Source organism: Bidens hawaiensis, unplaced genomic scaffold, assembly GCF_021521415.1.
Source record: "Bidens hawaiensis isolate Kalapana, Puna unplaced genomic scaffold, B.hawaiensis_p1.1 tig00009693_1, whole genome shotgun sequence".
In the NCBI taxonomy this organism is placed as follows: Eukaryota; Viridiplantae; Streptophyta; class Magnoliopsida; order Asterales; family Asteraceae; genus Bidens; species Bidens hawaiensis.
This window is the reverse complement of record NW_027491727.1, coordinates 1-27,185: the sequence shown is the minus strand read 5'-3', so window position 1 is coordinate 27,185 and position 27,185 is coordinate 1. Positions and strand designations below refer to the sequence as shown.

General features: G+C 35.9%; 3 protein-coding genes across 3 annotated transcripts; 2 read left to right on the top strand and 1 right to left on the bottom strand.

Annotated features, from left to right (window-relative positions):
• Positions 1-13,145: 13,145 nt before the first annotated feature.
• LOC143533437 (protein LURP-one-related 10-like) lies at positions 13,146-14,093 on the top strand. The gene is made up of 3 exons (XM_077028228.1): positions 13,146-13,376; positions 13,471-13,701; positions 13,797-14,093. Exons 1-3 carry the CDS (start codon positions 13,155-13,157, stop codon positions 14,001-14,003), a joined length of 660 nt encoding a protein of 219 aa, XP_076884343.1. The 5' UTR covers positions 13,146-13,154; the 3' UTR covers positions 14,004-14,093.
• A 6,611-nt stretch (positions 14,094-20,704) lies between these two features.
• LOC143533473 (protein LURP-one-related 10-like) lies at positions 20,705-21,552 on the top strand. Its single transcript, XM_077028247.1, has 3 exons — positions 20,705-20,931; positions 21,026-21,259; positions 21,346-21,552. The coding sequence occupies exons 1-3, from the start codon at positions 20,710-20,712 to the stop codon at positions 21,550-21,552; spliced, it is 663 nt and encodes a 220-aa protein (XP_076884362.1). The 5' UTR covers positions 20,705-20,709.
• A 2,461-nt stretch (positions 21,553-24,013) lies between these two features.
• LOC143533436 (hydroxymethylglutaryl-CoA lyase, mitochondrial-like) lies at positions 24,014-26,668 on the bottom strand. The gene is made up of 8 exons (XM_077028227.1): positions 26,466-26,668; positions 26,141-26,303; positions 25,833-26,012; positions 25,606-25,686; positions 25,350-25,513; positions 25,116-25,252; positions 24,403-24,518; positions 24,014-24,323 (listed from the first exon to the last, which is right to left on the bottom strand). The coding sequence occupies exons 1-8, from the start codon at positions 26,630-26,632 to the stop codon at positions 24,099-24,101; spliced, it is 1,233 nt and encodes a 410-aa protein (XP_076884342.1). The 5' UTR covers positions 26,633-26,668; the 3' UTR covers positions 24,014-24,098.
• Between the last annotated feature and the right edge of the window lie 517 nt (positions 26,669-27,185).

Below are 27,185 nucleotides of genomic sequence, written 5' to 3'. Positions count from 1 at the left end.
ACCCACTTGGGAAAGGACATCCGCATTGAACTCCTCGAAGCACCATCAGTCCCGCACAAGGAAATTTGTGTCATCCAAACCGGTACAGAAACGTGGTTGACACCAATAATAAATTACCTTGCAGCAGGAACACTACCAGAATCAAAAACACAGGCAAGAAAACTACGCTGTAAAGCACTGAATTATCAACTCATCAATGACAACCTTTACAGACGTAACTTTCTTGGCCCACTTTTAAGATGCGTGAACAACCAAGATGCTGACTACCTCTTAAGGGAAGTACACGAGGGCATCTGTGGAGTTCACGCAGGTCCCCGCGCTGTTGTGGCTTAGCTGAACAATGCGGGATACTTTTGGCCGGGGATGCATATGGATGCACTGGCATACACTAGAAAATGCAGGTCTTGCCAGCTTTACGCACCCAACACGCATCGCCCGAAGAACGAACTTGTTCCAGTCACTTCTTCGTGGCCATTTCAGAAGTGGGCCATCGATGTGACAGGCCCATTTCCCACAGCAGCAGGAAATGTTCAGTTCCTAGTGGTAGCCATCGATTACTTCACCAAGTGGATAGAAGCAAAACCTTTAGCCCAAACAACCGCAAAACATATCAAAAAATTTATTTGGGAATTTATTATCTGTCGTTTTGGACTTCCACAGAATCTGGTGAGCGATAACGGCACCAACTTTGCTGACAAGAAGCTACAGCAGTGGCTGAAAGAACTTCAAATCACCCACACCTTTACCTCAGTGGCACACCCGCAAGGTAATGGTGAGGTGGAAAGAGCAAACAAGAGCATCGTCGATGGCATAAAGAAAAGACTCTTGAAACACAGATCCGGCTGGGTGGACGAGCTCCCGCACGTCCTTTGGGCAAACAGAACGCTGAAAAAGGCCAGTACGGGGGAAACCCCGTTCAGTCTCACTTATGGCACTGAAGCCATGATCCCAGTCGAAATTGGTTTACCCTCACCAAGGGTCTTGATCCAGCCAGAAGACAATGATGCGGAAAGACGGTTAGACCTTATGCTAACCGAGGAACGCAGAGACTTAGCCGCAGTGCGTGAAGAAAATTACAAACGACAAATGCAAAAGTACTACAACACGCGGGTAAAACTCTGCAACTTCAATGAAGGAGACTACATACTGCGTAACAACGAGGCTTCAAACCAAGAGCGCCCAGGAAAGCTGGCCCCGGTCTGGGAAGGGCCATACATGATCAAAGAAGTCCTGGGAAAAGGCGCATACCGGCTTGAAAGGCTCGATGGCACTCCTATCCCAAGAACATGGAATGGAGCTCAATTACGCAAATGTTATATGTAGATCAATTCCAAACTTGTAAAGAAAAGGCCTAGAGCCACTTCTAATGGAAATGATTCTCCTTACACAATGTGTTGATAGCCTAACCTTTAACTTATGAACTTCCCATGTGCCGGTATTCACCGCACCAATGCGTGAAGAAGTAAGTAATTGCGTGTGGAAGGCGGCAAAACCCGCATAAACACAACGCTAAAAATGTTAAAAAGTTCTAAGGAAAACCTACACGCAGGTCAGATGTAAGTAAAGTTTAGCCATCCTTGTAAGTGCAAGTGACGGTCTTACCCGCACAATCACAAACAAGGAAGCAAAACTTCAACCTATCATCTACCACGTTCAAAGGTTAACTTATTCTGAACACTTAGAAAATTTCAAGGAAAAGATAAGGAAAACTTCCACGCAGGATAAATGTAAGTTTAGCCATCCTACTAAGTGCAAGTGACGGTCCTACCCGCACAATCATGAAAGAGGAAGCAAAAATAAACTTATAATTTACCATGTCAAAAAGTTAACTTATCTAAGTACTAAAGAAATTGCTAAGTGTAAACATGCGTAAAATAAACAAAGAAAAGGACAAACACATTCTTTATTTCATCAAGTTGAATATTACAAACATTGCTGGGTATATACCCGCATACAAAAGAAGTACAAGAGCAAATATCTACGCTAGTGGCGGAAAGGGATCTTTTGGATCATGCTTCAGGACCACTCCCACTTGGACCCGCACCATCAGCAGAGGGTGACGGTTCAAGGAAAGCTCTAAGGACAGCAAGCCCATCATCAGCAGCAGCAATTTCATTTACCTTCTCCACCACCGGATGCGGGAAGGCAGCATACTGGTTCACTGCTTGGTCATAAATAGTTTCGGTATCCGCGTTATACAAAGGGAAGTTGGAAGGCGGGACGCCTTTCTCAGCAAACCCTAGACCAAGCAGGAAGCCGGTCCGTTCCCCATCCTCATGAGAAGCGTTGAGGGCTGCGCTCATAGCATCGTCGTAAGATGTCTCTGAAAAGACCCGATGCACAACCTACAAAAAATGTACAAGTATAAGAACTTCTATTCAACAAAGGAAAGCGTGACGACATAAAGCTAAAATACCTGAGGCAACGCTTCTCGAAGAAGCCATTCCTTGGCAGCCAGAGTTTGGGTGCAGGCGCGTTCAGCTTCGTTCTTATTAAGATTGGCGAGAAGCACATCCTTTGCAGCGGCCTCTTCAACGCCCTTAAGCTTCCGCTCGGTGTGCGCAAGCACACCCCTCTGGTCCAGGATCTCTTGAAGCTTCTTCGCATCCTCCATAGCCAAGGCATCATGAGCCTGTTGAAGAGCCTCTAACTTAGCTTTAAGTTCTTCATTCTCCAGGCGGAGAGGCTCAGCAACAGCTTCAGCCTTGGTGGCCCTCTCGGTCGCGTTCCTCGCAGTCTCCTTAGCTAGCCGAAGCTGTTCGTTAACAGCTTGGGCAGCCTTGGAGCGGGCCTCGAGTCGCGCTTGAACCTCAACCTCGAGGGCCTTGAAGGCCTTCTCCTTCTCCGCAGATACTGCGGTCAGTTTTTGGTTCTCCTCCCGGAGAGCACGCGCCTGAGATACTTCTTTAACGCGAGCTGCTTTCAACTTGTCGTTTTCACGACAAAGCAGCTCGACGCGTGGCTGCATCCGGGCCAGGAGAACCCGAAGCTCGTTGGTTAGCCTACCCTCCTGGTAGCTAACCATGGCTTCCCCCAACGCACCATGGGGAGCAGCGTGGCGAGCCCAGTCCACGCACTCCACAGGTGTGCGAAGGGTTGTTCCTCGGCGTATGTTCCATCTTGGAACATACACTTCATTGGAATCCGACACTGCAAAAGAAACAAAGCAGTTAGGAAAAGATGATAAAAATTACATAAAGGACAAAAGAACCCTACGCACCTGTAGGGTCGATCACAGGCCGATAGCCACCGAACCCATCACCTGAACCTAAGGGAAATCCATCCAAAAGGTCAGGCAGATGGGAAGGTAACAAAGATCGGCGAGAAGCCCCGCGCGTACCTGAAGGTCCAGCCGTCGAGGCCGATGGCGGAGGCGGCATGGTTTCTGCCGCAGTCGATGGCGGAGGCATGGTGTCCGCCGCGGACGCTGCCGAAGAGTCAGCAGCAACAGTAACCGCCGGCTCGGTGAACGATGCTGTAAAAATTGCACTCACCGCCGGCGGTGACGTCATCTCTGCTGGAACAGTTGGCTCAAAGGATTGAGCAACTGGACCAGCGGAAGCAGGCGAAGGTGCCTGGGTCGACGCCTCAGGTAGGCTGACCGAGCCTACCGTCATTGGCGGAGAGGTACTCCCCTGCGCTCCACCCTGGAATGCGTCAACATCCACGCCTGCAGAAAGAAGACAAGTGTATTAGCAATACATTTATGAAGTATGATAAATCTATAAAGAATGTTTATACTTACGGGTTTTCTTGAGCCTGAACGTACGGACGGGCGGGGATGAACCCGATGGAGCCGGTCTCTTGATGCCGGTCACCGTTGTCGTCGGTTCTCCGGAGGTAACAGTCGTAGCCTCCGGAGCAGTGGTCTTCTCACCACCGGGGTTCCCCGCCACCTCTTCATTATCTGACTCGGTGTCAGATAGAAGCACCGGATCAGCTGTGGAGGCCACCTTCTCCTTCCCTTTCCCGCCAGCAGCCTTCTTCTTCCGCACTAGCGGAGGACCATCTGCGGATTCCTCAGAAGAAGACAGGATGTAAGGAATTCCAGCAGCGGGTACAGCATTGAGGGGTTCAGGATAGAATATCGCCTTACCTGGCCGCCGGTGGCTCAGGATCTCTTGGCCCGGCGGATAGACCTCCACAAACCGATCCGCCATTTGTTCAAGGATGGGCAACTCGTTCTCGTCTAGAGCACGAGTACCCATCCGCGCGGGACCGTCAGCTTCCCGCGGGTACAGGAGCGACTCCAAGTTGTTCCCCTCTGAAAGAAAATAAACAGTTAGAAGATAAACTCGTATAAGCAAAAAGAAACGGAGCATACCGTAAGGGATAGAGTTCGAACCGTATTCGAGGACGATCGGAACCTTTTGCGCGTCAGCCTCTTTCCACACTCGGCTCATCCCCAACATCACCATCCCGGACTCCGGAAACCGGAAAACCGGAGATTGGACCCGGGATATCCTCGAGAACCATTCCGCCTCCTGGTAATTGGTGGCGTGAAGGCTCGGAATTGCTTGGCCATTTTTAAACTTCATGGCGATGGGGATGACACGGGCAGAAATGTAGAAGAATTCCTGCTTCCACGAACGGAGACTGCGCTCGGTTGCACAAATCTTCAAACCCTTGATACGGGTTGTCAGTGTATACCACCCCTGGATGCACCTCCAAGTGTAGAAGGTCATCAGGCGGTCAACATGGGGCTCGAAGCCCAAAATCCGGCACACCCACTCGAAATGGCGAATCTTGGCGATCGCCATAGGGTGCAACTCGGTCAGATGAACACCGTGCCTCTCAAGGACACGGTAAACAAACTTTGTCAACGGGAACCTAAGATTCCCATAGACAAAGAATGCTGCATAAACCCCGATCTTGCCTCTGGGGGCATCGTACACGGTCTGATGGGGTTCAGGAAACTCAGGCTCGAAAGGATCGAGCATGAACTTCCTAACAATGTACCGGTACTGATCGCCGGGCAGAGCACACTGGCACTCACCAGCAGTACTCTTGTCATCGGCCGAAGACTCAAGATCACGAGAAGACATTGTGCAGAAAAAAGAAAGCGATTTCGGGAAAATGCTAGCCTGAAAAGGGGAGTATTTGCCGGAAATCGCTAAAGAAGAAGAAGAGAAGGGTGAAAGTGTGGATTGCAAACAGCCCTCTCCCCCTTTATATACTAATCGCAATTAATGCGATGAATTTAATGCGGAGGAGAGAGAAATCGAAGGTGCAATGAAACTATGACACGTGGCAAAAAACAGGCTGGCAACAGCTGTTGACAGGACGTGTGCCAGAAATTTCGCGGCCACGCGCCCGAAAAATCGCGCCCACGCGCCTGAAAAAGAGACTGGAATGACCATATAATGTCACGTCACCATAACTTCCTGCACGTCCTGACACAGTCAGAAGAAACCGTCGCACGACGTTTCAGACGTTTGGACTGTTCCTATCTTTCTACCAACTCTTCGAATTTTGAAATTCAAAATTCAAAAAAGATTCAAAAGTGAGCGGGAAAACACCCCTTACCTTGGCAAACAAGTAACCGTAAGACGGATGCAGGTACAGTGTTAAGGCAAAACCCTTCACATACCTAGCACCTGCAGGGAATTGAAACCAAGAAAATCTTGGCAACCAAGTAACCATAAGCCGGATGCGGGTACAGTGTTAAGGCAAAACCCTTCACATACCTAGCACCCGCAGAGAATTGAAGCCAAGAATACCTTGGCAATCAAGTAACTATAAGACAGGTGCGGGTACAGTGTTAAGGCAAAACCCTTCACATACCTAGCACCCGTAGAGAATTGAAACCAAGAAGGATCTTCTAGGCAATGCTTGCGGATAGAGGAATAACATCCCCGCATAACGGGAACGTCGAGAATTATATTGTTTGAAACTCCATAATGGAATTGGTGGTCTTAGCATAATTGATCACTATGTTGAAAACCACCAGAACCTCATGGAGACTATATACAAGTAAGACTCAACGCTCCTGCCTTGCGAGAAGGTTACATACCTACCCGCATCATACCCAAAGACCAAGCAAAAAAATCGGGAATTTTTGCAAAGTGACATTAGGAAACCCGCGGGAAGAATCCCCACGGAGAACCTCAAAACTAAAAACCCTTTTCAAAACCCCTTGCTCAAAGTCCAAAAGTTCACCTCACTTTATTAAACATTCATGAGAAGAACATTGGACTGGGGGGACTTGAAGAGGTAGGTCCCAGCAGAGCCCAGTTGGTCCCGCAAGACTCACCTTGAACAGGGACGTCTGCGCAAAGGCCATCTGCTTCCGCAGGACCCACCATGCTCATAGAACCTTACGCGCAGTACGCAAGCTGTACACGCAGGGAAAGCCTCCCAATGGTGAAGTACCCCGCCTGTTCCCGCAGTTGCGGATACAAGCCATCAGGGAAGGCTACCCGCAGACAGCAGGGCTACACGCACAAGACAATAGATACTTCAGTAGTCACATGAAGGAATGAGCAAGGCGGGAACAATCCCGCCAAAGTGAGCCAGTCCGTATGATTCTGAAAGATCTGTACTATACCTACCAAGGTATGGATAGGACAGACAATCTGATCAGAACAGCCCATGAGCCAATCACAGGGTGACAGCTCACCGACAACAGTACGAGGAGGAGCACCCTCTAGTACTGTTTGTCACTATTAGCCGCTGCCTACTCACCAACCCTTACTGCAGGGCGTGCGCAGCCTACAGTTGGTGAAATAGTGTTACTGTTGGCCGTAACCTATTTACCAACCAGCATGGCCTGCGTATAATCCACAGTAGGTAGGACGTGCATAATCTACAGTTGGAGGAATAGTGCAGCCGACATAGTTACTGTTGGCCGTAACCTATCCACCAACCAGTATGGCCTGTGCATAGTCCACTGTTGGTAGAACAGGAATACTATTCAGCCGGCTGTACCTTCTAGGAAACCTACCTTCGGCTATAAATACTCCAACATCTTGGAATGGTAAGATCCATCTGCTATCCTGTTATCTAGCAATCTCTCAATATACACTTATATTCAGAGCAACCTAGTCTGATTCTCACGCCGGAGGGTGGTCACAAGGAGGAACCCCCCCCCTTCTCAGTGACGAGCTTACGGTGTTTGTTTTGCAGGTCCCCTGAAGAACAACCGTCTCTGTTGGACCTCATTCTCGTGGGAAACATTACTTAACCCCCAGATTATCTATAATCTGCACCGAGTCACTTAGTGTTTCTTCAGTGGAGGATGAAACGACAGTTGGCGGCATAGAAGAAATGAATGTTGAAATGAGTTTTTAATAAAACCAGTACAGAAAACAAAAGAGTGGATGCAAATAATCAAACTAATTTAGTATTTGCAGGAACAAATTTTGGTGCATGGATAAAACAATGCAGGAGGTTAATGCAGAACGCACAGAAATGGAAAGGAATGCCACAGATATGAAGATGAATACAACGACGAAGACAACAAAAGTAAACGAAATCTAACTCAAGCTAGAACTATGGACGAAGTGACAAAGGTGATGAAAGAATGATGGATCGAGGAGAGGATGCTAATGCAGGATATGTAACATGATATATTGATGAAGTGAAGACCTTCGTAAACTATATTTAGTTTAAGAGGAAGAGTTCAAAATTACTAAACTAAAGATTTAAGAACAATATTATGTTTAGGAAAAACTCAGGTGAATCACTGTATTTTTGATTCACTATTCATCACTCAAATTCAATCAATGAATTGCATGATTACACATAAGCATATTAGTTAAGTTATAAATGAATAAATAATACAAAATATTATATAGATAGGATAAGGAATAAGATATGAAAGGCTTTTGAAAAATGATAAATAAATTTAGGAAATAGGATTTTTAGTTAAACCATTAAAAATTTGAACATGAAATGAGATGTAAATGTTTTAATACCTAATCTTGCACTTACGAGGAATTAAACCCACACCATTTTAGAGACAAGCATCATATAATTAGACTACTAGGTCCTTGTTATTAATTTATTAGTTTCAATTCGACTGCAAATGGTTAGAATTTGCCATAAAAGCAGCCTATTTTAACCTTAAAAGGTATTCTATAATATCATATTTTCTCCCGACGCGTTTGTAAACACTTTTTTTTCCTGAAAAAAAAAAGTGTTTTTAATGCTCAAACTATGGCTTATTGACCAATAATAATAACTAATAGAGTAAATTGTCTTTTCATCCTTGTGGTTTGACAAATAATACGAATTTAGTCCAAAAAGTTTATTTTTTACATATAGACCATCCACTTTTCTCAATTCTTATCATTTACATCCAAATCGCTAACCCTGTTAATTTTAATCGTTAAGTCAGGGATAGACATGTCTTTTCACTCTTTCTTTGTTATTTGAGTAAAGTGCCAAAATTGTCCTTGAGGTTTGGTCACATTTGCGAATTTCGTCCAAAAATATTTTTTTTCGCAATTAGATCCTAGATTTTTCCCAACCATTGACAATTTCGTCCAAATTGTTAACTCGGTCTAAATTCAACGTTAACTCAGGGGTGTAACTGTCCTTTTACATGTTTATTTACATTATTATTATTATTATTATTATTATTATTATGTGTTTGTTCGATGACATATATCACATCTCACTATTTCTATGCTTGGATCCAATATAGTATCCGTTTGTTTATTCTTCTTTATTTTTAGTCATATAAAAGGTTTAGCTCAGTGTAATAATAATAATGTAAACAAACATGTAAAATGACAGTAACATCAATGAGTTAACATTGAATTTAAACTGAGTTAACAATTTGGACGAAATTGTCAACGATTGGCAAAAATCTAGGATTTAATTGCAAAAAAAAATATTTTTGAACGAAAATCGCAAATATGACCAAACCTCAGAGACAATTTTGGCACTTTACTCATATAACAAAAGAAAGAGTGAAAAGACATGTCTACCCCTGACTTAACGATTCAATTTAACGGGGTTAGTGATTTGGATGTAATTGACAATAATTGAAAAACGTGGATGGTCCATATGCAAAAAATAAATTTTTTAGACTATATTCGTATTATTTACCAAACCATAAGGACGAAAATGACATTTTACTCTAACTAATACTTACAAATGGACCAATAATTATACCAACTTTAGTTGACTCCTACTGCTAAGGGCAATACCATAGTATAATTATAATATAGATTTTACCCCTAATTTACGTTTGATTTATACTCGATTTTACTAGTATATTTTATTATTTTCTTCAAAATCATTATTGTTTGAAAAATCGAATGATGCAAAACCTAAACCCAACCAACCAAAAATGAATCTTCCTACCATATGGGTTGATTTTCCTGGGTCCGCCGGCTTGAATATTTCACGTGATGGCAGAGGCATCACTTTCCTTACATGCAATAATTAGCGCTCACGAGACACATATACAATAATATATATATATATAGGGTAAGGATCCTAAAAAAACCATTGGCAAATTAAGAACTTTAAGAACCATTTTGGACCACTAAAAAAACCTTTTAAAAAAATTATAAAACAAAAAAACCGAAAAGTTTAAAAAAGTAAAAAAACCAAAATTCTTATATTTCATTCCGGTTTCATTAAAAAGAAAAAAAAAACCGAAATTTTTTTTTCTTTTTAATTCGTATTATACCTATACACATATGTATACTTTCATTTAATCTCTAGTTACGTAATATACATATATGTACATTATCATTTACCTTAAATTATACATATGTGTATAGGAAAAAACATGTGTGTACATATTATACATATATGTATAATAAAAAAACCGATTTTTTTCTTTTTAATTCGTATTATACCTATACACATATGTATACTTTCATTTAATCTCTAGTTATGTAATGTACACATATGTACATTATCATTTACCTTAAATTATACATATGTGTATAGGAAAAAACATGTGTGTACATATATGTACATATTATACATATATGTATATGTATAATTTAGCTAAACCGATAATTTATTTATTTATTTTTTTTAGAAACCGGGATGATAAATAAGAACTTTGATTTTTTTACTTTTTTATTTTTGTGTTTTTTTTGTTTTATGATTTTTTTTTATTTTTGGGTTTTTTTGTGGTCCAAAATGGTTTTCATAGTTCTCAATTCCCAAAAAGTTCTCACATGATCCTGATCCTATATATATATAGGGTAAGGATCCTAAGAGAACCATTGGCAAATTGAGAACTTTTAGAACCATTTTGGACCACTAAAAAAACCCTCTAAAAAATATTAAAAAAATTATAAAACAAACAAAACCGAAAATTTTAAAAAAGTAAAAAAAAACCAAAATTCTTATATTTCATTCCGGTTTCATAAAAAAACGATTTTTTTTTTCTTTTTATATACCTATACACATATATATACTTTCAATTAATCTCTAGTTACGTAATATACACATATGTACATTATCATTTACCTTAAATTATACATATGTGTATAGGAAAAAACATGTGTGTACATATTATACATATATGTATAATAAAAAAACGATTTTTTTTTTCTTTTTAATTCGTATTATACCTATATACAAATGTATACTTTCATTTAATCTCTAGTTATGTAATGTACACATATGTACATTATCATTTACCTTAAATTATACATATGTGTATAGGAAAAAACATGTGTGTACATATATGTACATATTATACATATATGTATATGTATAATTTAGCTAAACCGAGAATTTTTTTTTTTACGTTTTTTTTAGAAATCGGGATGATAAATAAGAACTTTGGTTTTTTTACTTTTTTTATTTTTGCGTTTTTTTTTTGTTTTATGATTTTTTATTTTTGGTTTTTTTTTGTGGTCCAAAATGGTTTTCATAGTTCTCAATTCTCAAAAAGTTCTCACATGATCCTGATCCTATATATATATATAGAGAGAGAAAGAAGGATATTTTGAGAACCATGTTGAGTTGTAAGAATTTAAGAACTTCCATTCTAGGCCTAATTAAATGAAATGGAATATGTGGTTGAGATTAAATCTGGCAAAAAAGTCAAAGCATGAAAGAGAATAAATATGTAACTGATTACACTAACTTTTTAGGGGAGATTTCAAATGAGAACCCCTTTGATTTTTAAGAACTCGAAAGAACTCAGTGTAACGATTTTTTTTGAATTGTTTTTATACACATGCGTAATATATGTACAGTAGAAACTCGATAAATTAATACTCGATTATTTAATAAACTCTCTAAGATAATATTTTTTGCCGGTCCCGACTCAGGGATAGGGTGCTAAATTATTAATTCGCTAAAATTATAAGATAATACATTTTTGATAATTTCTTTAGACCCCATATAAAATATAAATTCATAATTCCTTATATATAGCATATTACATGAATGATTTATGAAGATTTTTTGAAAAATGACTCAATTGTCTTTTGTTTTTTGTTGAAATCAATTTCCCCTTGAATCTCGTCTCTAATTTTCCTTAGTATGGTAAGAACTTCTGGTGTTGTTTTCTCATAGCTCAACAAGAAATTGTTCAATGTCGTCTGTCATTCTTGCAATTGCTTTTGAGTGAGACTTGGATTATTCTTGTTGTGCTTGCATAATGCTCTTCGAATCTCGTCTGTCATTGTTGTTTTTTTAACACCTTTAAGATGGGAAGCCATGTTGTGTGTATGATTTGTTTGTGTTAACCTATTTTGATCTTGTATTTATATAGAAAATATTTTTAATGTCCATAAGGTGATACATTGAACACAAGAAGCATAATAAGGTGGGAGATTGAAGGTTTCTTTCAAATTGGGCCGTTCATTTGATATACATGCATTGTATACAATAATTAAGTGGAAGCTTGAAAGGTGTTTGTAAACTAAGTATTCTACTATAAATTAATAAAATATTAATTAATATATAAATTAATAATTATTAATTTATCGATTAATTAATAACTCTTTTAATTAATAAATTTTGGTGGTCCAAAGTGTATTATTCTATAGAGTTTCTACTGTAGGTTATATACACGTAAAAAAATTACAGAATTTTTTACGCACCGAGTCGACTTTTTACACATGTGTAACGGACGTAAAAGTTAGTGTAATCAGTTACATATTTATTCTCTCTCCTACTTTGACTGTTTTGCCTCATTTAATCTCAACCACATATTCCATTTCATTTAATTAAATGTGTGGCCTAAGATTGAGTTCTTAAGTTCTTAAAACTCAACATGGTTATCAAAAAATCCCTCCCATATATATATGTATATATATATAGGGTAATGTTAAAATGAAAACCCACTTGAGTTGTGAAAACCCGGGAAAACCCTATGTAACATCGTTTTTTTTTTGTTACATGTAATATATGTTGTAACATTTAATACAAAATATCAAAACATCAAAAAAAAATGTTTTGCTATTTTTTAACATTTTTTTACTAATTTTTATATATGTTTTCAGGAAAGAGAAAAAGTTGTATTTATATTTATAATTTTTTATTAACTTTAATTGTAGACCACAAGATTTAAACATTAATTAAAAACATGTGGTTGAGAATGAGTTTATAGAGTTTTCACAACTTAATTGATACTTAGCCACTATATATATATATATATATATATATATATATATATATATATATATATAAACCCACTTGAGTTGTGAAAACTCTAGAAACTCATTCTCAACCACATGTTTTTAATTAATGTTTAAATCTTGTGGTTCACAATTAAAGTGAATAAAAAATGTAAATATAAATATAACTTTTTCTCTCTCCTGAAAACATATATAAAAATTAGTAAAAAAAATGTTAAAAAATAGCAAAACATTTTTTTTATGTTTCAATGTTTTGTATTAAATGTTACAACATATATTACGTGTAACAAAAAAAAAAGAAAAAATGATGTTACATAGGGTTTTCACGGGTTTTCACAACTTAAATGAGTTTTCATTTTAACCTTACTCTATATATATATATATATATATATATTATCAAGTTGAAGATAACAATTGGCGTACGTTATGTGGATGCAATTTCTTCGCACTTGAGACGCTTAGTCTACTCTTAGTCCAAGTCAACTTATTCGTCAATGTAGTTATCATGTTAAAAGCCTTCCACACCTCATGCTCGATCACTCCCATAGAACTACATTAATATTCATTCTTGGTGTTAATTAGTTTGTGATGATGGCTGCATTACCCCCATTTTATGTGGTTGGTCCTGAGTTCATTGTACCAAAACAACCACTTGAAATTATAGTCCTTAAGTATCCTGGCAGAAACCTTGTGATCACTGACACTAATCATACAATTTTGCTGAAAGTAAAACCGCATGACACAACATTCCATCATCAGCTCGAGCTACTTGACGCTGACGACAACCCCATTGCGATGCTCCGGGAAAAGGTAACTATATGATTCTACCTCTTGAATCCTAGTTGTATGTTCTGTGGCTTGTTTTTTAGTCTTGCTGCTAATTACATATAGTATTAATTTCCAGAAATTGAGTTTGCATAATACATGGAAAGTATTTAAGGGTGAAAGTAAAAAGGATTCGGACATGATTTTTAGCACAAAATCTGAACACCTGATACAGTTTAAGCTCAATGTTAGCGTGGCATTGGCAAACAACACGAGAAGCAATGGTTCATGTGATATGAGGATCAAAGGGAACTGGGCCAAAGGAAGCATCACTATTTATATGGGAGATTCTTCAACCGCAATAGCCCAGGTAGTTTTCGTACTTTTAACGTTGTTTGATAATAATTATGGCAACATGTATGTATAGATTTCGCTAATTAATGTGACCATTTATTTATCTTGTAGATGCATAAACCGCAAAATGTTAAGTCCGTTAAGGATAAGTTCACAGTGACAATTCAACCAAACATGGACTATGCATGTGTGGTTGCACTTTTTGCGATTGTTGATGCTATGGAACATTCTGATGAGGCTAAAAATGATTCCGCTTTGGCAGCAGCTGGAGCTACGGCTAATGTTCTTAATGCCATTGGTTCACTCGGGAATGCATAATTAGTTCCATTTTAGTTTTCAATCATAAGTTCGTGCATGTGTTTTTGTTAACTGTATTTTGTTGTCTCACAGCTAAAGATTCATGTTGTTGATTCCATGAAATGATCGGTAAAAGGTTAAAAAACTTACTTGCTATAATTACTACACAACTGGAAACTTGCTACTATCACAACTGAGCATTTTGGACTGAATTTGTGACTGATTTACAACCGTAATTGCAAAGTGGAAACATTAACAACAATCCAATCCAGTTGTAGCACAGTCGCAAAGTTGCAACCATTGAAATTTGGGTGCAAAATGGACACAACTTATTGCCGTTTTCCTTCTGTGTTGTGCTGATATAAACCCAATTGGAATATAATTCAAAATTCATAAGTGCACATGGGTTTTATTTATGTTTTTGAATAAAGAAGAGCCTGGTCATCCTATTGTCCGGTTCTTTAGGGTTGATTCAATTTATAGTATCTCTCTTTTCTTAGTTGTTATGTTTGTTGAGCTTTTTAAGCATGTTAATGTTGTAATTCTTTGGCTATTTAAAGCCCTCCTAGTTATCAATAGAGTATTAAGCTTTCCAGCAATTCTTTTGTTCTTTACTTCTATAATATTGTTCTTTCTTCTTGATATAAAGTGTGATCTGATCCAACAAACACTACTATATATATTGATATGATCTAATCCTGATTATCCCATTATATATATATATATATAGGCTTAAGTTCGTGCAAGAAATGTTTTTAATTCGAGAAGTGTGAGAAATCAACGCAACCAATCACAACTTTTGTTGTAGTTTTATAATTAATTTAATAAGGTATAATTAATTTAATAAGGAGGGCATATTAGTTAAGTACTTTAGTTTTATATTTGGAAAGTTATACTAACTAATTGAATGCCATAAATCAGGTTTTTTTTATTGTTTTTCAATTGATCTTCTTATTCAAAATTCTTTTTCATCGGATAGATTATCAAATTTTGAAATATCTTCGTTTTGGATTTATCTTTCTAATTTCTATCACATAACCTGAATATATATATATGTTTCATCAAAAATTGTCTTCATAAAAAAAGAGAAAAAAGACAGCTACTTACATAAAAGTTAAATTATGCATCCAAAAATTACAGACAACCAATTATTTTTGTTATATACAAATAAAAATGTAGCTTTAAATAGTAGCAAACAACGTAAAAAGTGTAGGCAAGTCGAATAGATTTTGAACGTAGCTAATATTTCTTATCAAAATATAAATAAAAAACCCACATAAAACAAGTTACATAAAACTCGTAATTTTTTCCTTAAATTATTAACAATTTACTCCAAAAAAATACACCATTGAAAATGACCTTTTAGTCTTTTACATAGTAACCTTTACTCATACACAAGAAAGTACGTTAATTACATTCACAACGATGGATAATCCTACACAACAAATATACGTTATATCCTACACAATAAAGTTACCCTACATAAGAATCATCACATACCGCACATAATTATCTTCATATATATACATGTATTATATGCATATAAAGAGACAATTTGACATCCTACACAACAAACAAATAAAAACATGCAAACTACAGAACACATTAAATCCTTCATATCATAATTCCCCTACATAACTTAAATAAATATTTTTATCGGCCAATGCACACCAATCCTAGACAATAACAAGAACTCATACGCATCCTAAAAAAATACAAATAAGATCTTATAATCCACACAAACTTCTACACTATATCAGTGCGCCTACACTACAACAATAACCCATACACATGCTCTAAAAAAATACCTATACAAAACATATAACACCTACACAAGTTATATGTATATACCATACACATTTACAATGTATAAACATATACATAAACTAATGACCCATACATATCACAACAGCAATAACCTAACATACACAGAAAACAAAATCCCTACACATATTTTCCAATACCACAATAATATATACGCAACAACTTTATTTAAACATATCCAACACAATATGAATAACCCATGCACATCCTCTAATCATATATATATATATATATACACACACACACACACAAATTCATATATACCCTACATAACTTTCCTTCATATTTATCGAACAACCCCTACACAGTAAAGTTACTCCTACACGGTATAATTCATTCATATGCATGCCTAATACTTTACATCTAATATAACGTTTTACATCTATTATATAACACTTACACTGAAAAAAACCTCCTACACATGTATTTTTTTTAGTTATTTAAGTGTTCTCTCTTATCACACAATGCTAGCATGTGTATGTTTTCAAGTACCATGTGTATGTTTTAAACCAACATATGAACAAATCAAATATTTTTATTTATGAAATATAAAAAAAACAAAATTAGCATGGAATAGAACTAATCAACAAACAAAATAAAAATAAAATCAAAACAAATATGAATGTAAACTGAAAAGTTCAGAAAATTAACACTGAGAAACAAAATTATGAAAAATATATTAATGTAACTATCTAGATTCTAGAATAAGAAGCTGGCTTTCGAGTTTCAATTAAAAAAACAATGAAAGTTTTTAGCAAAGAAAATATTAAGAGAAAATTAATTGGGAGTAAAAATGGAAGGGGGGTCGCTAATTATATACATTGACATTAAGTGTATACACATAATTCACCAAATTATCCTTTTTATTAAAAATTATGTACTTATCTTTCATATTTATTACAAGTTTGTCACTTTTATTATAAACCATTAATTAATATATCGAATGGTCCAGATCTATTTCTCACACTTGTCGTACTGAAAAATTCTCCACTGAACCATCCCTTATATATATAGGGGATGGTTCAGAAGAGAAATTATATTACTGTGAGAAATACGAGAAATGAATATGAGGCACTAATTTTATTTTAGGTTTTAAATTCTTAAAGATAAATGAAGAAAGTATAAATGCATTATATATTTTCAATTAATATAACTAATAAACCATAATAGTTATCTATTTAATTAATATAACTAATCAAATTATTATAATTGGAAAATATTAATAATTCATTTATTTTTATAACTTATTTTTTCTCTCTTGAATTTTTATCCTACACAAGTACAATTTATTCATACATTAAAATTTCTTTCTATCCAAAACTAATTTCTTCCAACTCAATATATTTGTATCCATCAACACGTAGTTACATTGTGATGAATAATTAAAAACTATCTTATACGTGTTGGCATTAAATATCAACAAAAAAAATATACAACCTACACAGACACATATAACCTACATTTGTTCTAAGATAAGAAAAACATATATCTACACACGAAAAACATATAACCTACACACAAAATTCAGCATCAATAAAGTACACACGAAAACATATAACTTACACACGAAAAACATATAACATATACACGAAACTTTATTCTAAATACTAATACAATTTATTCATACATTAAAATTTCTTTATATTCCAAACAAATTTATTTACTAAGGGAAATTTTATTCACGCGCCTAAGTGTTCAATGTCAACACCTAATTGTCATCTATACGTAGCCTATGGGCCTATTAACTAAATATTTGTTTATGCGTGCTTTTTCTTTACTTAGTTTTAACAAAATGATTCAAAAGTCGATGCATATCACTGATGAAATTCTTATCGGGTTGGAAGTGGAAAATAGCTCTTCCATGTAGAGATTTATTATTGGGAATGGGGCAAAAAGACTGGTTTACTATCACATGTTAGTCACATGCAATGACTCAATTTAAAAAAGTAACAAAGTTATCGAAAAAGATGGAAGTGAAACAAAGGATGACCACGGTTATTCTTAAACATTCAGGATGAAATCTGCAAGTTGCGACAAAGGTAAAGGATGTTTCTATAATTTTGTTAATTAAATATTAGTCGCAAACCAGTTGAAAAAACCGATACCAGTCTTCGTCGCTAAAAACCACCTCAAAAATTATCCACGGACCTCAAAAACGGTACCGCCGCTGATATTTTACGACCTATGTGTAGGCACAAATGCCCATTTGTGTACTAGTGATAGTAGCTTGATTTGGGCTTCATTTTTGAAGTGTTTCCAGTGCATAAAACTTTTAAAAAAGTTAAAAGTTGGTTCTTACTTTAGTTTTACATGGATATAATTTTTTAGAAAAAAAAATAATTAAATAACTCACTGTATAATAGTCAACTATGGCCTTAAGAAATCCTTTTACTGGTCAAAATTGTTAACTCATAAGCATCAATTGGCATTATGATGGTGGCGGTGATGATGAGTTGATTCCGATTGAGTCTCCCTTTTTTTCGCTTGATTTGAAGAAAGCAAAAGCGAGGGTTTATGATGGGTGTTTGGTGACGTGAGAAATTTCAGGGACAAACTGTTGAGTACATGAGCAAAAGTATGTGTATACAAATGAGCAATAAGATAGTATGAGGTGAAAAGTCAATCTTGTCTTTGAAACTAACACCGTTAAGTAACAGCGGGACTCAAATTTACGCGCTTTTGAACCACATGGACGCAACAAGTCATTTTGACTTCTAGGACCACAGCATGCTCCCGTCCTAAAACCACAAAGACTGTATAGGAATTCTCTCTAATAATAATAACTTTCACGATGGTTCTCCCAAATTTGGGTGTTTATCAACTAGAACTATGTAACACTTTTTTTTTCTCCCATGTTAAAAATGAAAAAACCGGAAGTGAAATCCAAATGTATTTACTCATGCCATCATTGGTGGAGCCACGTACATACGACCGGGTTCGGCCGAACCCGGTATTTTTTCGGTTTTATACGTAGCCTATATATACGTATTTACGAGTGAACCCATATTTTTTTGGCGACCGAACCCAGTATCATTTTAAAATAATATACGAACCCATAAAAAAAAGCCCAAATTTATTAATAAAATGGGTTAATAAGCCCAACCTGATTAACAATATTAAACAAAATACCTAAATAGAATTAAAAAAAAAGAAGAAGAAGAAGAATCAGCGACGCTCGACAATTCAGCTTCTTTCTTATCTATCAAGTATCGAGGTCAGAGTATCACCTCTTGGCTCCTTCTTCAATCGGGCAATCCCCCGCCAGTTACCGCCTTGTCGGTTGCCCAGTTTGCCTCCTTTAGACTTCATTGTTCTTCACGGCTTCACCTAATCCCCTTCATTATTTACCAGGTGTTTATTTTATTTTTATTTTTTGTTTACTCCTCGTCTCCTCACTCTTGATTAGTTTTATGACTTTTATAGTAAAAAAGAAACAAAGAAAGATATCCATATGACCATATTATATTCTTGAATCCAAATAAATATTCATATTATGTTATTATATAGGGCTATAATTTATTCGTATTTATTTGTCTAGATGCTAGCAACTCAATTTAGTAAAAAGATTCTTTAAGCGGGTCAACAACGATCAGTTGACTCTTTTTTGGATTGATTCAAGCGTTTAAGGTTTCAATCGATCATTCGATCCATACCTCACAATGACTTTTTCTTTGATTTTGATTTTTAAATAGTGAGTAAGAAAATACAAGATTAGTTTTTACTTTTTGTTTGATTTTATATGTTATATATAATTTATAATTACAATTATATTTATGTTTATTGTTTACAATTATGTTTGAATAGAATTATGTGTTGAATGCATTTTATTTGTTTGGCCGACTGACCGATCTGACCCGACCCATTTAGGCTCGAAAACTTGATGCCGGAAAAAATCAAGTACCGAAAACCCGAACCTATAAGAAGAAATTGCTGGCTCCGCCACTGCATGCCATGCAACTAAAACCCAAAAACCGATTAGGTGTTGGATTAATTCCAAAATGAATCTTCCTACTTGCTAGTAGGGGCGGACCCACATGGTAAGGATTGGAGTTCCGGAACACCAATGTTTTTTAAAATTTTTTAGAAGTGGTAATTAATTTTGTTAAGGACTCCATAAGAATTAATACTTGGAACTAATACCAATAATATTTATGTAACCTGGTGGAAACTCCCATATTTTACCATTGAAAGGTTGTGAGTTCAATCCTTACAAACATCCGATTTCCTTTTTTTTAAATCTTACTAAATATTAATTGCTGTTTTTCTTTTTATTTTTTCTTAATGGTTTTGTGTTTAAAATGTTTAAACTCACTCACTGTGAGCTCAGACTTTGCAACAAACACATTTAAGAATTTATGATATATTCTTTTTTCTCGTTTCAAATGACATCATATTTTGTGTGTTTTATTATGACTTTGTTTTTTATTATGTTTCTCACCTCGACCCGACCCGAACAGCAACTGACCCGAAAATTTTAAACACCAAAAATAATGGAACCCCATTGACCAAAAATCCTGGGTCCGTCACGGCTTGGCTTGCTAGGCTAGATGTACCAAAGGTCGACTGTTCTTAATTCCTAGGTCCGGCGGCTTAAATCCATTACAACTGTTTATAAGAATTTATATTTCACTTGATGACAAATGCATCACATGCAAGTAGAGCGCCAACCAACTACATATATCATAAATATTGCTCAATATATATCTAAGTATCAAGTTGAAGATAGCAATTGACGTACGTACATGTGGACGTAATTTCTTCGCACCTGAGTTGCTTGGTCCAAGTCAACTAATTCGTCAACGAAGTTATCATGTTAAAAGCCTTCCCACACCTCATGCTCGATCCAACAATCACATAAAACTACATTAATAATATTCTTGGTGCGTGCTATAGCTAGTTTGTGATGATGGCCGCATTTCCTCCATTTTCTTTGGTTGGTCCTGAGTTCATTGTGCCAAAACAACCACTTGAAATTATAATCAATAAGTATCCTGGCAGAAACTTTGTGATCACTGAAACTAATCATACAATCTTGCTACAAGTTAAACCACATGACACAACATTCCATTGTCAGCTCCTGCTACTCGACGCTAACGACAACCCCATTGCGATGCTCCGGCAAAAAGTAACTTTAAATTTCCACTTCTTAAATCCTAGTTGTATTTTCTATGGTTTGTTTTTTAGTCTTGCTGCTAATTTTACATAGTATAAATTTCCAGACTTTGAGTGCGCATAGTACATGGAATGTATTTAAGGGTCAAAGTAAAAATGAATCGGACATGCTATTTAGCACAAAAACCGACCATGTGTTGTTCAATTATAAGCTCAATCTTAACATGACGTTGGCAAACAAAACGAGAAGCAATGGTTCATGTGATATGAGGATCAAAGGGGACTGGGCCAAGGGAAACATCACTATTTATATGGGAAATTCATCAACCGCGATAGCCCAGGTAGTTTTCATACTTTTAACGTTGTTTGATAGTAGTTTTGGCGTATAGATTTCGCTAATTAATATGACTTTTTATTGATCTTGTAGATGCATAAACCGCAAAATGTTAAGTACGTTAAGGACAAGTTCACAGTGACAATTCAACCTAACATGGACCATGCAGGTGTGGTTGCACTTTTTGCTCTTGTGGATGCTTTTGAACACTCTGATGAGTATAGAAAAGGTTCTGGTACTGGGGCAGCTGGAACTGCGTTTGATGTTCTTAATGCTGTTGGTTCACTCGGGAATAGTTAGTTCCATGTTAATCTGATCCTAAGTTCATGTATGTGTCGTTGTCGTCAACTATGTTGTTGTCTCACAGTTAAAGACTCGTGTTGTCCCATGAAATCGATCAGTCGTTTGTATTGTATTGAACTTATAATGTTACACCACTAGCCTTGTCCTAGTAGTGAACTAGTCAATAGTCATGTGTTACATAAGGTTAATTGCCCCACTGGAGAGTACTTATAATAATGAGGTGTTATTACAACCAACTTGATCAGGGTTTGATAAATAGCTAACCACGTGAAAGCAAATAGCAAGTTATTAACTCAAAACTTAAGAAACTTACTACACAATTGGAAACTTACTATTATCACACAAATGATCATTTGAGACTGAATTTGTGACTGATTAATTTACAGCCTTAATCGTGTTTGTCAAAACATTAGTAACCATCACCAATTCGGTTGTACAACAGTCGCAAAAGCTGCAAATTAATGAAAACTGGGTGCAAATTTTGGCAGGGAGAATATGTTAAAAACTGCTGTATTTAGAACTTAAATGCCAGTTGGTGGCTAAACGATCATATACAATGAAAAAAAATAGTTAAAGTTCGTCATATAAGCCAAAGATATTGTGACCTCAACAAAAATGAAGAAAAAAATCAAGTTAGAATTTGATTGTCGTTGCAAACCGATGGCAAATAATTAAATTTAAATGTAGGATCGTGGGTATTTTAAAAATAATAAGTATAGTAATTTCTTGAGCGTTTTCATGTGTAAACTTAGACAAATTGTATTTATCATCGTGTATTAGTTAACATTCAAACCATATATATGGTTAAGTAATTTCTTGAGCGTTTTAACCCAGACTTGTGGTCAAGAGCAGTTGGAAATAACAATAAGGGAAATTTGTATGGGTTAGGCAATATTAATCTCAATGACTTGTATGTGGTTTGAAGACAAGACCCGAGGTATAATTATTCTCGTTAACCATTCATATTCTTGCAATATAACGGGTCGCAACGGTGTCCCGGACACGTATGGGTGTACCAGCTAATATTGAGTGCTTATACATGTTTATAATGGGTCATGACATGCATAAGTGGGATATACTTAGATGTAGTGTCTAAGATTGTGTTATATATGGTTGTAATGTGACACACTATGCATTAATGGGTTATGTTTGGTTGTGACGGGTGTTAATGGACCATATTTGAGTATAATGGCTTATACTTAGGTATATTTTCATATAGTGGTTGGCGAGTAAATAGAATACATATTGGTGTAGTGCCTTGTATTGTTTTATGCATGGTAGTAATTATGTGTCTTAATTAGTATGTCTTAACGGGTCATATTTTGTTATAGCATATTAATGGATCATACTTGGTTATAACGGGTCATAATTATTGAGTGTGGTGGTTTAAGTAAAACATATATGGCTAGTCAACTTTGGCCTTAAGAAACCATTTTAAGGGTCAAAATTGTATAATCAGAAGCTTCATTTGAGCTCCTTCAATTGGCATCATCTGAAATCAATCTTTCCACAGTTTAACTCACATTTTTACCATAATGACACTTTCCTGTTTAATAGAGTTAGTATTTTATTTTGATTTTTGATTGCCAATATTCTGCTTGCACTTTTACTATCAATAAAAAAAAAGTCATTTGTTTTTCTTTTCTTTTTTTTTCTTTTTTGAACTTGGTGCAATAACAACTTTAAAGACGTGAATGGTTAATGCAAAAAGTATATGCTTAGAACAGAAGATCTCACGCTACGGTAATTGTAGGGATCTAAAATTCAGGAATCAAAGATGATTCTTGGTGCCGAAGTTTACTTATTTATCAGATTGTTTATTTGATATTAGAATAGGTTATTGTTTCCTAATTGTAGTTGTCTATGCTTAAATTTCTAACTGCCTATAAATAAGGCTTCGCTTTATTTGTTTTCATTAAGTATTGTATTGTATAAGATTTGTTTACTATTAATCAAAAAGAACCGCATAAGGTTCATGCAATTAATATCGTGTTTGCTTTCTGTTAACTTGATCGAATTAACATTTTTTTCCTCAAATGATCCAACTAACCAAAACACAAGTTTTGTGGAAATGACGCATAGGTGCAAAGGGTTGCACGGTTTGTACCTAGCGCACTTGATGACACATGGGGCTTTTTCATTAGGTCCCTTTGAGAAAAGTCGATGGACGTTATCATATTTTGGTTGGTTAATTGGGCTACTTTGGTTACTTTCCTTAAAATCTCGTTGTCTTTTAAAGAACAATAAACTTGGGCCGTTTGAAAGTCAAAGTTTGACCAAAATATTGACTTGCTACATACGAATACTAACTAGCACACCAGATTAAGCGTCTTATTTGATTACTTGCACAAATTAAACCTACTCTCAGGTTATAAAAATGGATTAAGAAACATGAAATAACATTATTTGTTTGGTAGAACCAAATACATAGATACAATAAGCCAATAGCAATGGCATACACACGAGTTTCATTTCATAATATCTTGTTTGTAATAAATTGCCACTTAAACACCACATATGTGGACTAACACAGCACAGCCCTCTTAAACCTTACACGCGACAGCAACTTTTGATCCCGATGGGCGACCCAAATACTTGCAAATGAAGTCACCCGTTTGCAAAAGCTTTCTCAAAGCAACATTTGTTTTAATACCGAGCCCGTTAAGCATGTACACCACATCTTCAGTGGCAACATTTCCCGATGCCCCCTTAGCATACGGGCACCCACCTAAGCCCGCTACAGAAGAGTCCACCACACTTATTCCCATCTGACATTAATAATAGTGATTAAAAGTTGATTATTCTGATTATAACCAGTCACGGTTTTTTAATAAGTAGTAAGCTTACTTGAAGGGAAACTAATATGTTTGGAAGAGATTGACCATAGGTGTCGTGAAAGTGAACCGCAAGCTTTTCAACTGGCACAACTTCCATGACAGCTTCAAGCATTGGAATAATGGTTCCTTTCAAATATGATTACAGAAATTATACTTTTAGTTAGTTTCCCTTTTAGCTAAAAATATAATTTGAATTAACCCATACATAGATGCAAATAAATAATAAAGATGTTCAAAATTATTGATAAGGAGTTGATTCAAGAGTTAGCGGACTCTTAAATGGACCAACTTTAAAGGGGAAAATATGGCAAAAAGAGCCCAAACATAAAAAAGATATAACTTGGGCTACGAGTGAATTTCAGGCCCCATTACCGGTCAGTGGAAAAGTCCCGACAAGCCAGACCATGTGGAAAGCAACCATGGGCGGTTTGAGATAGTTGTCAGACCCCAAATTCCAGTATTTGGGGCTCCGATTTCACCGATAAAAACCTTTTTCGCAATCTTGAAACCTTTTCTTATTTAGCCTCACACATGTTTTCACAGAGTTGTGTAATTCACGTTCTTGTTTTTAGTCTTAATTTCAATATTTAATATTCGATTTGAATTTCAAAAATTTGCCAAACCTTTGTAATCATTTTGTGCATTCAGAATTATATTAGTTATGCTTTGAGAGTTATTCTCTGCATGTTTTATCATTATTTGCTTCCGCCCTGCGTTAATTACCCGGTGTGCCAATCCCTATTGTATCACCAAGGGAGATTTCCATACAACCCATATCATGAAGTTGTTTCGCCACATATGCAACTTTTGATGGACTAATTGCACCTTCAGTTGGGCATCCAATCACACATGATACATACCTGTAAGAAACAATTCAAACAATCATTAATTAAACTCTATTAATTCAAAATTTACCAAAACTTTCCATGATTTAAAAGAAACCGAGTGCATGCATACCCACGAACAGGTATATCGAGCTTTTTTGAAGCATTAACTATATCAAGGTAACGAACAAGGCTTTCTTCAATAGTACAGTTAATATTAGCTTTTGAAAAGGACTCAGAAGCCGAAGCAAAAACCGCTATTTCCTTGGCTCCAGCTGCAATAGCAGCTTGAAAACCCTGCCCAAAACCAACCAACAAAATATAAAAATTGCATATTCACATATGTGAAGAATATCACATCTGTTTTGGTCTAAATGAACATTACACACTTTTAAATTTGGTGTCAACACCGGCAATCTTGCACCTTCCAAGTTTTTAACTGCTTCAACAACATCCTTTGCATCGGCCAGCTTCATAATGCCATAAATGTAATTAGAAACAAATAGTAATAATCTGCCTAGCATATATACACGCATCTACAACCATGGTGTATATCTGTGTGTCATACATCTATTTTTCTACACAAAATATATACAACTTTTGTAAGTGAAGCCACCTGAGGTACCCATTTAGGGGAAACAAAACTAGTGGCCTCAACAACAGATAATCCAGAAGAAATAAGCCTATGAATTAACTCTATCTTCACAGACGTAGGAACCATATTCTTCTCATTTTGTAGCCCGTCTCTTGGACCAACTTCCACTATCTTCACATAACTTGGCATTCCTTTAAAAATCTGTTTTCAAAGATAAATAAAAGATTAGTGAGATAGAACCTGAATCTTAATTAACATAAAGGTCCCTCCTTTAGGTAAAAACAATATCTTTTGACAGTTAAAATTCAAAATTTGAACATTTTAATCACCTTATTAGTTATGTCCCTTGGGCCGGTATCATTGCAGTGTGAGGTGTGTTGAAGGTTTGTTGCATGTTTTGACGGATACCGATTATCAGAATCACTGTGAGAGATCTCTCTTTTATGGTTTCTCCATATGAAAGCTTCTCGCCTGTATTCTTTCAAATCGTCCCTAAATTTGGGGACGAAAGTCAATAGCTTAGCCGAATTAGTCCTAATACCGTCATACATAATAGTATGATTATGAATATTCTTATTTAAGTAATGAAAAATCTTCATCTTTTAATAAGAAATTTGCATAAAGCATAATAATAATTTAGCAATAACAACACACTTGTAGCTACTGAACGATCCGCACGTCTTCCCTTCAATCCAGCAATACCCCAATCCATTTTCTTCCCCACTCGTGCTGCACCGGTTAGATGAAAACCTTCTAGACAGATCAATGGTGCTTAAGCTTGGCAACTTGTCCAAACCGATCGGCTCCTCCAAACTCGACATTTCAAAAACTGCAGATTCACTATTAACCAATCAATTATGTAACATAACAGCATCCAAGCAGTTAAATCCAACTACAAAATAAACTACTTTTATAAACTAATATTGTAAATAAAATTGGGGGGTATCATAGACTTAAACTTCAATTGGAATAAAAATTGAAAATTTATGGTTATAACTTAATATCAACTACAAATCAAGATTTATCAAGAACTCATCAACTGACCTAGTCAAACAAACAAACTTATTTATTAGCCACAATTACAAAAGCCCACAATCTGATTTCATCTATTACTTCAAAATCAAAGAAGAAACAACGCATACATACCTGAAGATTATAAGTTAAAGAATTGGTAGAAAATATCGATAATTTAGAGAAGAGAAGGTGTTTGGTGGATACAAATGGAAGGTAGTTTTCGGTCGGAAGATGGTCAATTACTTCATTGCTCAACTACCCTTTTATATTATTATTATTATTATTATTATTATTATTATTATTTGGGTTCAGACGATTCGGTGAACAAATTCTTGTGATGACGAAATAAAATATATAAAG